Raw genomic sequence first — 14695 nt, forward strand, 5'->3', positions numbered from 1 at the left:
AAACTAGTGAAACTACAAAAGCAGCCTGTAGATTTCATGGCCTGATATATTGAGCCGTAAAATCAATCGATTCAAGCAGGACAATGGGGACTTACCACTGGCCATTTGCTTCTCGACAGCCCCACCTTGTGGTGGCGAACACCTGCTGCAAAAGGCCAGACCACAGCATTGGCAACCACAGAATACATGTGTACTGTACAGGCATGTTCCTGCAAAATCATTCATCTTTCCAGATCAGATTTGTTTTTTATGCTATTGCATGCATACTCTTATTCAGACAAACATAAAGCCGGCTTCAGTCTTTTAATTAAGGTATATTGCAGGGAGTTCACATTACATTAACAACCTACACGTGGCCTTAAGCATATTATTTATCAAATGTAACAGAAAACAAATACAAAGCAGATACTGAAATAGAACCTACATTTTTCTTGTTACATCCAAAATAAAACAGCATCAATAAATAAGGTGCTTCGAGAGCCTTTGTGCGTGTGTGTGTGCATACGTATGCACACTCCCATTGGCACACACCTGATTTGACCGATAAGCCCATATTCTGACGTATCAGAAATGTCAGTTGTCATAAATGAGTGGTGGTATTAATTCCCTGCAATAAAAGACCAGCATGAAATACCAACAGCAGATTAAGCTTCTGTCACAGTTGACATGGAAAAAAAAGAACAAGCCAATATATAGCACAATTAAATGACTGTTTTGTGGTCACTATTGCATAGCTGAGCATTTGGAGACATTAAATAAAATAACAAAATAAAGTCATATAAGAGCCAATATGACAAGCAATAAAAAGAACTGTCCATCAAAATAAAATACATAGCAACAAGTATATATAAAAAAACAGTAGTTTAACAGTCACATCATTGGACAGCTTAAGGCTTTGGATGAAGTGTAAAAAAATAAAACTAAGCAGAAATGTTCACCACTTCCAAAGAGTACCAGTACTTTGTTCTATTCAGTCTTCAACTCTTCAGTCTGTCATTTTAAATGTGACCAATAGCTGATGCCATATGATGGTGCCGCACTCTAAAAACAGACATAAGTCACATCCGCGTTGTGCATCACAGTGCGTTGTGAGCTTGTACATGGTCTACTCTCAGCGCAAGACACAGCCACACGACTAACTATACATTGGGCTTTAGGTATGCGAGGTATGTATATACAGATACACTATATAAAAGCAAAGTCAAACCTACATAAAATAAGCTAAATACAGATGCAGCATTCATATTATATAGTAATGAGGCATTTAAGGCACTTGAAATGACTGAATTCACCGCCAATTCTATGGCAACAGTCCATCAGTCTTATCATCAGTATGTCTCACAGGAAATTAACGGACTATGATTGTAAACTATGTTCGCCACTATAAAAGCATTAAAACAGTCTTAACTTATTATCCACATGACTGCATAGTCTTTATATTATACCAGCACATTAAATTTACTTTTCTACCAATACATTGCATGCATTAGAGTACTAGAGAACTCTGAGCTCATGAGATAATTAATGCTTATAAAGCAAGTGTTCCACCCCTTTATACAATGTCATGTATATTTTTTCATTTTGTCGAGGAAATAAAGTCAAATCTGGGGGATAAGTTATGCTTAATTTATACTCTATCATACGGCTGTGTTGTGTGCCGAAAAGAGCCGAACTATAAACTCGTGAGCTTGTAGATCGGCTATTTACAGCACGCGGTGGACAGTGATGTATAAATCAGGCTTCACAGTTAAGTGGACATGGATATTATTTCTGCTCAAATATAAAACATCCTCTATGAACTTGTGCCAAATCTCCCGTATAATAGTAATTTCAGTAGGGAATTAGTAACAGTACTCAACTCCAAACGGATGGTTGTTTATATTGCTACAAGTATAGTTTTAGAAATCCCTGACTTCTCTAGGAATCTCTAAATCTAGCACCAGTTTACCCAGTTTTTATACAAACTCAGTAAAAAAACAACAACAAAAAGAACAGTGAACACACAACATACTCTGCTTAAAACTATTCACAGTTTGTGGTCTCTATTCTTGCTGACCTAATAGTATATCACATTCCAAAACCCTTACTCTAAATGCAAGAAAGAAAAGAAAGCAGTCCTTCGTTGTTGAAAGTGACATCTTTTTAAGATAAGAATCCTATGGAAAATGGAAAGAAGAAATGCAAGAGTTGTTTGAGCTCATTAAAAACACCAGTCTTATTGAGAACACAGCCTTTTACTTTGACATTGTCATGTAAAGTCCAACTGATATGGCCGATATATCGGCCATAATTTGAATTGAATCGATTGCATGTTTGTAACAGCTGAAAATTAACCTGCGTGCCATAGTATGGTATAGGCTAACTGAATATGTTGGTCATTGTTTTTTGTATACTGTATGTTTGCTTATTAATCAATAGACTATAGACTATCTTGTTATAAAGGTATTGTATTGTTGTAACTTGTACAGCACGTTCCTGTGGAATATGTCCCACCAACATTTTGCTGCTTTTACCTGTATACATCAAGCCCCCAATAAGGCTATCCAACGTTGAAGATGCCACTACCTACTGGCGAAATGTGGAATTGCAGCACTTAATGGAAGTGGACGGACATTCATGACGTCACGTGAAAAGCCCGGACCTCAAAATTGAGGTCCGGGGCTAGGCTAGGCTAAACTTCCGCTCGCTCGAGCCATTGAGTTATAATTATACTTCCGGAAGTCTTCCGGGTGCTTCAAAACGCCACTGAGCAACTTCCACTGAAATGAATAGCGGGGGGGCGGGGATAACGCTCCAGTTCGGTCTCTATCCTTTATATACTCTATGGTATACATGAGTGACAAATTTAACGACTTGAATCCAACTGCTGTCGACTTCTCCGGCATTGTGCTAATCGTCAAGTGCCTTTAGGGCTCTATAGCGACTGTAGGGTCGGTTTAAGACATTCAAATACAGCAACATGTTTAAGGTGTTGTAAAGATATCATACTCACTCAGCTGTCAAAGCTGACATTCTCTTTTCCCTGGCTCTCCGGTGAACCATGGGGTCCAGGAAACACCTCTCTGACATGTCTTTTGTCCACTGATGTCTGGCTTCCCAACACTCTCCTCTACACACACACACACACACACACACACACACACACACACACCAAAGAAGTTAATAAACAAATAGTGGAAATAGCAGATCTACAAGCTCACGTTGCATCGTGACATGTTGTGAGCTTGGAGATCAGCTATGTTCACTATGCGTCATAGGCTTCTAGTCTATAGGCCTCACGTGGTTAACTCAGGGGGTTTGCAAACCTTTCATGTCACCGACCTCCGGTTTAACTTTCATTGGCCTGTGGACCCCTATTTCAAATGATTCTGTCTTGGGAGACCCTGATATGAACAAGATAATAGTTAGGTTCAAACTATATTAAATCGTCTAAATGTTATAATTGTACATGAGAAATCGTCTCGTAGTGGTTATTATATTATTGAAACATAGGTATATAGAATAGTCACTCATACATTTTATATTGAAATTATCTCAAGTTAATGGAATTATCGTGGAATTAAACTACTCATTTGAGTCATTGGCTACCACCTCGTAGCCCCTCAAGGACCCTCAGACCCCACTCTTAAAACCACTGTTTTAACTAACTGGCCCCATTGTGGTCACACATCCAAAACAAGATGGAGTGAAACAAAACAGTGGGTTTTGTTAAAATGAGTCGAGTCAGCGCACCTTCATAATTCCGCCAAAGGAGCGAGTGCGCCGATGGTTCCTGCTGAAGGGCGACTCAGGGTCAGGTACAGGTGTGCCGAAGCCCTGCTTTTCAAACTGCAAAACACAGAGATGGACGCAACCTTCAAACACACATTCAAGAAGGTTCGATTGACCCTCGTATGTGCAGTGAGTGGCATCTTGGTGTGACAGACTGGAGAGAATCTGCAGTCTGTCACACCAATAATAAGTAGGAAAGTATATAAAGGGTGCAAATCTGAAACATTATACACTTTAGAGAGGCAAAAAGCCATAACAGCCAAACTTATGAAACAATATTAAAGACTAGCACAAGCACAGGTGGACTGTTTTCATTTGGAGACGAAGGAGAAAAGAAATGGGGTAATTACTTGTGATCCATGAATATGTGTGGACCCAGTGTCGGTTAAGGAATGAGCTGCGAATGTGACCCACCTGTCTGATGAGTTTCTTCTTCTTGGCAGACTCGGGCATGCTGCTGACCTGCTGGTACAGCTCCCTGAGGGCGGCTGCCGTGTGGTTCTGACCCACAGCGCCACCTCCTCCTGTCCCCACGGAGGCGGGGACGCTGTCTGGCACCACGTCCTCAGACTGCGTCCTGCTTCCTCCGGGCCCAGCACACAGCGCCAGGTCGTCCTAGGAGGGCGAGAGACCATGAGGAATATGTGTATATACACAATAATGGAGAGAAAGAAATCCAATCCGCCGTAAGAATAAAATCAGTTTTGGGGTATAATATCGGAGCTGACAGGTGTCCAAAATGGTTACTTTCCAGGAAATGGAGAAAATAAACTTTCTTACAACGGATCCAATGTAGCCTGGCTGCCTCCAGCCCTGAATCGCTAGCCACGCCCAATAAGAAAATATGTTCTGGCGATTCAGTGAAACTAAATGAAAATTCAGACCGAGTGTCAGGCTAGATCCAATGTGGTTATTTAGTCACCTTTTGTTTTCATTGATTAAATATTTATAAAAAAAAGCCCACCAGCTCTTTTTTGTATAAATCTGTATGGTAGATATACTACAATAGACATATTGTTGGAAATACGAATATGGCATTAATAATGGCTGTTACAGCATAATATTACACTCACACACACACACACACACACACACACACACACACACACACACACACACACACACACACACACACACACACACACACACACACACACACACACACACACACACACACACACACACACACACACACACACACACACACACACACACACACACACACACACACACACACACACACACACACACACACACACACACACACACACACACACACACACACACACACACACACACACACACACACACACACACACACACACACACACACACACACACACACACACAGGGGGAGAGACTGACCTGTGACTGGAGGTTTCTGGACCCGGTGAAGATTAATTGAGAGTATTCTTTAATATAGACGGGTGCCTTTGAAGGAACAGAACAATCCAATCAAGGTTTTATTCCATCTTTCTTTCAGATGCAAATTTTGTCATTTAAACCATTCATTGTAATCTTTGTATGAAAAGTAGCCATGGGAATATAACATCAATAAAGGCTCTCTCTAACATGGAATATATTTTAAAAAAAACATCCCTCATTAACCACTTGCCAACCATATTCTGACGGGAACATTAGCCAACATCTACAAGCTTGTAGATCTGCTATTTTTCATGAGATTGGTGTAGACTAGAGTGAAAAATGACTAAGTATAGTAACCAGATATGTGTCTCAGCAAAAGCCAACTGATCCCAGTGTATGACAATTTCATGATAAATTTAAATCTATTTTAGTTTTAATGGCGATGAACGATAATAGTGTGGTACGAGGTGTACTTCCGTAGGATTATTTTGCTAAAATTGATTTGTCTGACTGTTTTGACTTTTATAGGGACCAAACTGTTTTTTTTGACGCCTCGTATCACACTATAACGATTATCCCAGTCGCCCAAAAAAGAGGAAAGACAAATGTGGAATAAAATATTTACTTTTACTATTACTACAGGTAATAATAATAATGCTTTATTTATCAAAACGGCGTTACATCACACAAAACCAGAAAAACACAATCAGGAGAAATTAGGATTAAAAGCTAGTATATAAAAATGAGTTTTAAGTAGCGATTTAAAACGTGGAACCGACTCAGCGAGCCTGAATTCCTGGGGCCCTAAAGGCAAAGGCTGTGCGACCTGTTGAGTTTAGGGGCCCCTTTGGTAAGGCTAGGAGTGCTTTATTGGAGGATCTCAGACTGCAGGCTGGTACGTAAGGGGGCAGTAGGTCTGACAGTGCAGGGAGGGATGCTAATATAGGTGTGATGTGATCATATTTTCTTGAACCAGTTAAGAGACGGGTTGAAGACTGTGGATGGATTTCTTTGAGAGACAGGTGTAGAGAGAGTTACAGTAATCTAAGCGGGAGAAGATGAAGGCATGAACTACTTTTGTAGTCTGAGGTGGTCAAGAATGATTTGATTTTTGAAATATTTCTGAGGTGGTCAAGAATGATTTGATTTTTGAAATATTTCTGAGGTGGTAGAATGATGATTGAATGACCTAGATGACGCCTAGGTTGCTGACAGTGGGTTTGAGGTTGGATTGTAAAAGACCACAGTTATTTTCGATTTGGGCTCTGGCAAAGGGGGGGCCAAACACTAGGACTTCTGATGTATTGTCGTAGCTCTTCTGACCGAGCAATTGGTTGAAATAGGCTCTCCAGCCATGCTGAAATGAGCATGACAGCACACCTAGCCGTTAATAGAAGATTTGAGGACAGATTAATCACATTAGAAATATCATGAGTTGTGTTGATTAGACAGAGTTTCGTCAGAGCAGCAGCCTTATTGGCTTAGGAATGAAAATATAATAATCAAAGAATAAATTATTTATTTCCCTCCTGTGTTACCTGTGCATAGCTGAATAGGATGAGGCAGGTCTACGCTTCTGTATTTTAACATCAGTTATTATGGTGGTACACTGGTACTTGGAGAGCCAGATATTTTCTGAGGTGGTACTTGGTTTATAAAGGTTGAGAACCACTGCAATAGAGCACTCACCCTGAACAGTTTCTGGGAGTGTTTGATGAGGAAGGCTACGCCGTTATTCAGTCTCTGGACGTTTCCATGAAGGCTGCTGGCGGTCACCTGGAATGCAAGCAAGCATGACCACCAATGTACATCGTTGCATTAATGCCATTGTTTGCACGTGCCCGTGTGTGCCTAGAAATGAACGTTCCTTATGATGACATAAATTGTTCTCCATTAAATACACGTTAAATAGCTCTATATTCCAATAGGGATCAATACTTGAATGTGTGTTCAGTAACAATCTCCCCATCTTTCGACAAGCTCTATAGTAAACAGAAAACAAATGTTCAGTATATCGGGATACCCATTTTTTCCAATCAGGAGAGAGACCTCATACAAGTGACAAAACAAAAACAATGAAGACAAAATTGGAATATTCTAACACTAAAGAGCAAAAGTGTTTACTAAAGAGCTGGAGAGAATGGGAAACAGTAGTCTAGTTAACCAATGGTCCTCGGAACGTACATTTTTGGGCCAGATGATGTGCGGTGCGAACATGGTTGCCAGGTTGATGGCTGTCATCTTGTTGACGTGCTGGTTGCGGGCTGTGTGGTACAGAAGGTCCAGGAGGAGCTTCAGGAGACTGCGGTTGGCTGCTGGCAGGAGCATGAAGAGCAGCTGGAGCGCTTCGATCCGACGCTCCTTATCGGGGACGTCCGTCTTATTGCCCTCGTCATCGAACCGAGTCAGCTCTGAACAACACAGCAAGGGCTCAAAGTTAGGCTTCTAGCCACTTCTAAATCCTAACAGTTTTCTGAAAAACCTCATTTGGCTGTATCAGTGGTTCTCAAACGACCCCCATCTCAATATATATTTGTGCCAGGGATTACCTTATATTCAACGATTTTCACAAATGTTAATGATTTTTTTTTAAATAGCAAATCTACAAGGTCGCAGCATGGCTACTATAGGCTATGCAGTGGGAAGACTAAGTAAAGTAATGTCAGTGAGTGTATGCATGTGCAAATACCCCCAATCTTCAGGTGGGCCTGATAATGTCTGTGCGTGAGAAGGGGCTCGGGCATTTCTCCCAGGTAAGCTTTGAGCACCGTGGCTGCGTCGTTGGGGTGGAAGTCGCCCGTCTCCAGATCGATCTCCTCCCCGGTGTTCAGCATCTCCCTCAGAGCTGCCTGCCTCAAGCTGTGGCCGGGCACACGGAACAAGCCCTCCACATGGCGGTCTGACGTGGAGGAAGGCATTTAAACATTTTTAAAAGGTCAAGGACAGAGTAGTGGCGATACAGCTGTTTCAAAAGATTTGCTCGAGACCCAAAAGAGAAATGTTATGCCTCCCCGGGACCCAAACTTACAACAATACACTGAATTAACAACTTACACCCTATTTAATAGTGAAAATATCTGATCCAAAAGCTGTGAGCTTGTACATCTGCCGACTGCCATTGAACTATTTCTTATGTTTACATGCTGTATGTTAGTTTTTCTTCTTTTCTGAAGCTATTTTGATTTTTTTAGACTTTTTTACAAAATGTAGGAAACGTAAAAAAGAAGGCATATTTACTCGTCGTGACCCATAAACATTGTTCACGACCCATTGTTTGGGACTTTGGGAGGCACTGTTGCTCGACAAAGTCGGCTATTTCCGATGAGGCACACCATCATACGGCAGAGTATAAAATAGGCATAAGAAGGGAGAGTGCGAGAGAAAAGTGCTTTCAGATAAATTATTGACTCAAATGTTGGCTACCCGACTCCACTTTCAGCATGTGACATCATTCCACTCCGTTTATAGAGCATGAGCTCATGCTCACTCGGGCCATCTCTCACTCTGTCATCCAAGTTCTTCGTCCATCTAATTCATTACAATAAGATGCCAAGGCCCAAGACTGATGACGGAGCCTTGAACATCCATGGTGACGTTATTATCAGAGTGACAATTGTAAGAGTCCATGATTAGGGCTGTAATGATCATGACATTTCTGTTGACGATTGTCATAAAAATAATTGACATGAATTATTTTTCTCTTCGCATACAAAGAAATGATTGACAATGACGGCATCAATAATCAAAATAATAATGTACTACTATTGCCAAAACAGGCCATATACTTTAATTTAGTCATCATCATCATCATCATTTTTCGACCACGGTCGAGATCATGGATTCCACAATGCTACGCCAGACTTCCCGGTCCTTCATTGCCACCCCCAGTTCCTGCCTACTGAAGCACCGGACTCCAAAGAAGAAGGGAAGATATAACCTCATTGTCAGCTCTGTAGCAGTGGCCGGCAAACTGCACTCTTCTGGATCGGACCAGTGAAGAAACACGGGGAAGGTTGCCGTATATTAGATTAGTCGATGGGTGGCTCTTCCAAGTCAGATTTTGCGCTCTCATTAGAAGGCGGGTGTAAGTGCCATCCAACCGATTCTCTTGTTTTTTTTAAAAGTGTCCATGTCTCGGCGCCATAGAGTAGAATCGGCTCAACGGTCGTCCTAAATATTTTTACTTTTAACATCTTACTAAGCTGGGATGACCAGATCTTATGCATTTCATTGCAGGGTGACCAGGCCATACCCTTCCTAGTTTTAAAGTCCTTTTGGGAAGAAGACATATATGAGCCCAAATACGTCATCAACCCGTTTCAGAGGAGTGTTGTTAAGTGTTTTTTATAATGTGGTTATTTTTGGATTTGCATATGTTTACGTATTCAGTTTTCGTCTCGTTGAGATAAAGACCAACACAGTTGGAGGCCTGCTCAAGAGACTGAAGGAGAGCCACCCATGTGGAATGTTTTTTCTCTAAATGCCCAAAACCTGCGACTCCAGGTTGAATGTGGTTAGTTCAAAGAGCGTTCACAATGAGGTGGAAATATTGATGGGAATATGGCATTTCTGTTAACTTCCTCCAACTGTTTTTATACAGTACAGATGAAACAATTATGCACAATTATCTCAAATAATGCGACCAAGCGATTATGCAATAATTGCGACAGGCCCAGCAATGATACAAGTAGTACTTACTTTTACTCAGGTATTCAATGAGCTGATATATCTGTGCAATTCCTTCTTCAGTTAGCGGTGCACCAAAAACCACTCCTTTATCTGAAAGGCATCAAATGGCACCTTGTAATTACAGATGGCAGCAGACAAGACCGATGCAATTACACAATACCTAATATTTTCACCTCGTCTGACACATTTAATTTCCCACACGTGATCTACACAGGCTGCTGTGTTGCCTAGGCACAAGCACATCAGAAAGGACTGTAGGGAAATTCACATGCATGACTAAATTGTTCATTACATGGAGTGAGATGTTTTTTTCTTTGGTTAAAATATGTGTTAAATAGAGATCTATATTCTAATAGCAATCATTGCTCAAGTGTTTGTTCAGCAACAGCAGCGGTCTGCCCATCTCTCCAGCAAAAAGAAAATAATGTCAGGTCGGTATCCAATCAAGAGAGAACACGTATGGGATAAACAAGTGAAATTGGAAGTGATTAGATGGGATAATGAGCAGATAAAAAGACAAAAAAATAAACTGATCTCTCACCTGATTATTACAAAGAAAAAATAAACATTTTCAGGGTCAGGAGATAGTAAAATATGGCAAATAAGTGTAGGGATAAAGGGTGAGGCGCGCCCAAGTTAGGGTTCAAAATCCCTTCAGCAAATATAGTAGATCTACAAACTCACCACGTGTCACGTTTTGTGAGCTTGTAGATCGGCTATTTTTGGTGAAAGTTCCCCTCAGAATATGGATGCTGGGGTTTATGTGGTTAAACGCCAAGTAAAACAATTATTTTCAATCTGTTCTATAATGGAAACAGATATTCTCTCAAGTTTTCCTCATGTATGTTAGGGGGAAAGATTTACATATTATGTACCGTTAATATGACATAAGGTGCTATAAAGTAACAATGTAGTGTACTAGGGCAGGGGTGGGAGACGTCAGGCACATAGCCGCTTTTCAAGGCTGGCATGGTGACCCAGTGCCAGTCAATAAAACCATCGATGCTTGTGTCTGATTATAGTATTCTTTAATTAATAATAAAACACTTAAACATGAATAATAAAAGGCTAGGATAAATTCTTACTATCTGGGCAGAAAAGTGTGCATCAAACAATTAGGTTATTAATGGTTGATTTTCATCAACTCCACTGATCCCGTCAACAGGCCAATCTGATCACCTGGTAGATCAGAGGAGGTGGTTCAGGTTGCTCACCTCTGGTCATACTTTCCTTCTACAACCTGATGCTTCAGCAAGCTGTCGCTTTACAAAACTATTTTCAACTGGAAAACAGTGCAAATGCAAATGTGTTATTTTTTGCAGAGAGACATCTTGCGTTGCAGAGTGAGTGCCACACTAAAGGCTCATTCATAGTCTGGATTTTCGGTGGTGAGGTGACCACCGAACTACAACATGACGTCACGAGCCGCGGTGAAGAGCAAACCACCGCCACAAAGGGGCCTAACTGAAAGTGTAACATAAGAGTATAGGTCAGACTGGCTTATTATTGGTATCACCCAAGATTGAGGGTGTCTATCCCTTTAGCAATGCACTGAATGCAGCAGACCCCTGGGAGTTGGATTGTTCAGGTGGAGCCCAACACCTACAGTCCTTCACCACCTATCAGCTCCCAGTACTTAACACACGACTTAGCTACCGAAGCTACTTATACACTTTGTGGCCCAAAGGCGAGTGCTCTACCGACTGAGATACCCGGGCGCAAATGTAAGGTTACATTTGTACACTCAGCATTAGTTGAAAGGTTTGTATGACCAAGTGTACTAATGTGATGATTTGTTAAACCGTATGACAGCCCCCCCCCCCCCCCCCCCCCCCCACACACTAGAGCCGTTTCCTAAACAATTAACACAATATGTACAAATGTTGTGTTTTAGTCATATGGTTCTTGGCTGTTCTACATACTGCCAAGTGACAACCAGGTGAAAATATGAAATATCCAAGACAGATTTTAAGGAAGATGCTTCTTAACATATTTATAGCCTATATACACAAGCTCTCAATGAATTGAGACAGTGATGTAAATAGGTTTTCAATGTAATGGGTCCCCGGACCCAGGGGTGGTCTTTTAGATGGGTCCCAGGGACATTCTATGATTCCCACTTCAACGACATTAAGAGTACAGTACTCAGTACAGTATTGCATCCCAGGACGGGTGACATGATTGCGTCCTTTCTCAATTTAGTGAGTCTAAAGCCCTAACCACACCAAAGGGTCACCATGAAACTCCTTGGGTCCAAACGGTTGCAAGGAGTTAACGCTAAAACCGTCTCGACCCTTTGGTGTGGTTTGGGCCATTGAATTCCATGCGTTGAATCACTAGGGTCAACGTGGGTCAACGTGCAACATGACATCACACTGCAGGGACAACGCTAAAAGCGTCTTGACCCTTTGGTGTGGTTAGTGCTTAAGGATGCAAGCTATTTGCATCACTGTGAGAGCTTGTAGATTGGCTATTTTTGCTGTACAAAATGTTTCCATAAAGCATAGAAAACAGAATCCAAATGACTGAAATCAGTCGTGGCGACTACTGGTGAACTTTAATCCATGAGTTTATTAGTTAGCTGTACCTTTTCGTTTGAGGAAGTTGAGCGAGCGCAGGAAGCCAGTGTGGGAGGGCAGCCTGGGAGCAGCTTCCCCTGTGAGCTGAGCAAACTCATCCCCTGGGAGGTCGATGAGACGTGTGATGTTACTGAGCACCAGGTCAGTGAACGCCTGGGGACAGACAGGGTGGTCAAGTCACACCGCCATCAAATTGTACTTATTACAAATAATTGCCATTAACAATTTCATTGTATTTTTTGGCATTGGACATTGGAACGTAGAAATCAAAATTACATTTGTTTTTTCTTTTAGGCTTTAACAAAAAAACAAAATAAATAGAATAAAATAAATAATGTAGTTGTCTAAAACAGGCCATATTTATTTTTAACAAATGTACTTGGATTTTTTTTTTGTTGCTCACAACGCATTGTGAACTCGAAACTATTATGACTGACGATTATGCAAAAATAGTTTAGCTCTAATAATGATCTCTAATAATTGCAACGGGCCTACCTGGGGACAATCATGTCTCAAGCGCTCCACAAAAAAGTCTGGATTGAAGATCACCGTCTTCAAGGGGGATCCTGCAGACTGGCTGACGATGCACACTGTGCTGCTGTTAACGTATGATTCATTGTGTAGAAATGAGGGGTGGAGAGAGAGAGAGAAGGAAATAGAGCAATGGGGAGAAGTAGGGTGAGAGAGCTGGTCTATTCCCTTGACAAGGCATTTAGCAGATACTCCATGCTTATCCAGACAAATGACTATATCGTTGCTGCCGGGCATAAACCTCTTATTCCCATATTCTCTGTTTTTTAATTAACACCCTATTTGTCTTAGATTTTGTGTCAGAGAGAATAGCCACTGAAATAATAGTGAAATTAAACTGAACCCTACAGAACCAGTTAATTGTCTTGTGGTTTAACAAACATGCTGTTTAAATACCATTCTTAGCATTATACATGTTGTGGTCAAGCTCAAGCAGCATTCACAGACATACATAACAGCTACTGGGGGAAAATGCTGCTGGTATATACAATATACCAAGACTTTATGGACATTTGATGATGCTCTTGAATCTATTTTATTCTCTTAAAGTACAACCTTGAACATAATGTGTAGTAGGGCCGTTATTGGGGTGACCATATTTTCAAACTGTTAAATTAATGTTTATTTTGTATTGTTAGCTCTTCGGACACAGCTAGGCGCTGTAGTAGATCAACATCTAACTAACTAGCTGCGGTAGCTAACAGCTAACTAAGTAGCTGCGGTAGCAGGTTTTAACATTTAAACCTCTACGGTTTAAACGTAACGTTAGTTTTTCTCTCATGTGCTCGGGTATATGTTTTAGGTTAACACGTAGTTCACCTAAACATTAAACAATTAACGTTAATCATCCCCAGTACCTTTGGTATTGTATTGTTTTCTTGTCTTCGTGCTGCAGTTTGTTTTGAGACGCCATGTTCTTTTTGAATGTTCCGCTGTTTGTCTCATTAGTCCCGCCCCTAGGACGGGATTGGCTCAAATATCATTCTTATTCATTTGGGTTGTTGGTTGGCAACTATCCGTTGTGGACGCATTCATTGCTGCCATCTACTGGATTGTGACACTGTAGCGCCGGGGAGAATATAATGCACCATACATTGTTATCATCAAACTTAATTTTATCCTAACTTAATGGTAATACATTTTATTTATATTGCACTTTACATTTGCAAAAATTCTCAAAGTGCTATAGTACAGTCATGTATCACATCTAATTAACGTTTCTTCACATTTCTTTATGTCAGAAGACACAGACACAGAAACAGGCAAGACTGAAAAGTTCACAAAGCAAGAGTCCAAACAAGAGACCAAACAGAGATGACCCGTTTAAGGGATCAGGTAGAGCAGGGGTGTCAAACTCATTTTGGGGTGACTTGATGTGGGCATGCGGACGACGTGCATGAGCGCTCACGCGCATTCAGTTATACGCCATTGTTTTTCTGTCTGTTGTCTCAGACACTGCTATAACTACTGTAAATGTTGTTAATATGAAGAAGAATACTTTAATTTTTGACATTAAAAACAAAAAATTGTATTAATTTGTCTCTGCCAGTGCACTTGAAGTTAAGAGTGTGTGGCTTGTGAGGGGAAAACAATCAAACTGCTCTGGTGTAGAGAGCCCTCAGCCCGCCTACTGTATCCGGTAATTTGCACAGGCACAGGCTCGCACATAGGCCGTTTCCGTATCCGTTCTGGACCAGATCTACAACCTGCAAAGCGTCCATTCTAGTCACACGCATGGGCACCACAGACAGTAACATTGC

At 41.1% G+C, this 14695-nt stretch overlaps 1 protein-coding gene across 1 annotated transcript; it reads right to left on the bottom strand.

Annotated features, from left to right (window-relative positions):
• Positions 1–289: 289 nt before the first annotated feature.
• On the bottom strand, positions 290–13911 carry LOC306930627 (rho GTPase-activating protein 19-like). The gene is made up of 12 exons (XM_079511687.1): positions 13793–13911; positions 12900–13002; positions 12413–12557; positions 9835–9915; positions 7826–8035; positions 7321–7547; positions 6826–6912; positions 5137–5202; positions 4186–4386; positions 3733–3828; positions 2993–3109; positions 290–2156 (listed from the first exon to the last, which is right to left on the bottom strand). Exons 1-11 carry the CDS (start codon positions 13846–13848, stop codon positions 2993–2995), a joined length of 1389 nt encoding a protein of 462 aa, XP_079367813.1. The 5' UTR covers positions 13849–13911; the 3' UTR covers positions 290–2156.
• Between the last annotated feature and the right edge of the window lie 784 nt (positions 13912–14695).

This window comes from Electrona antarctica, assembly GCF_951216825.1.
Source record: "Electrona antarctica genome assembly, chromosome: 10".
Lineage (NCBI taxonomy): Eukaryota > Metazoa > Chordata > Actinopteri > Myctophiformes > Myctophidae > Electrona > Electrona antarctica.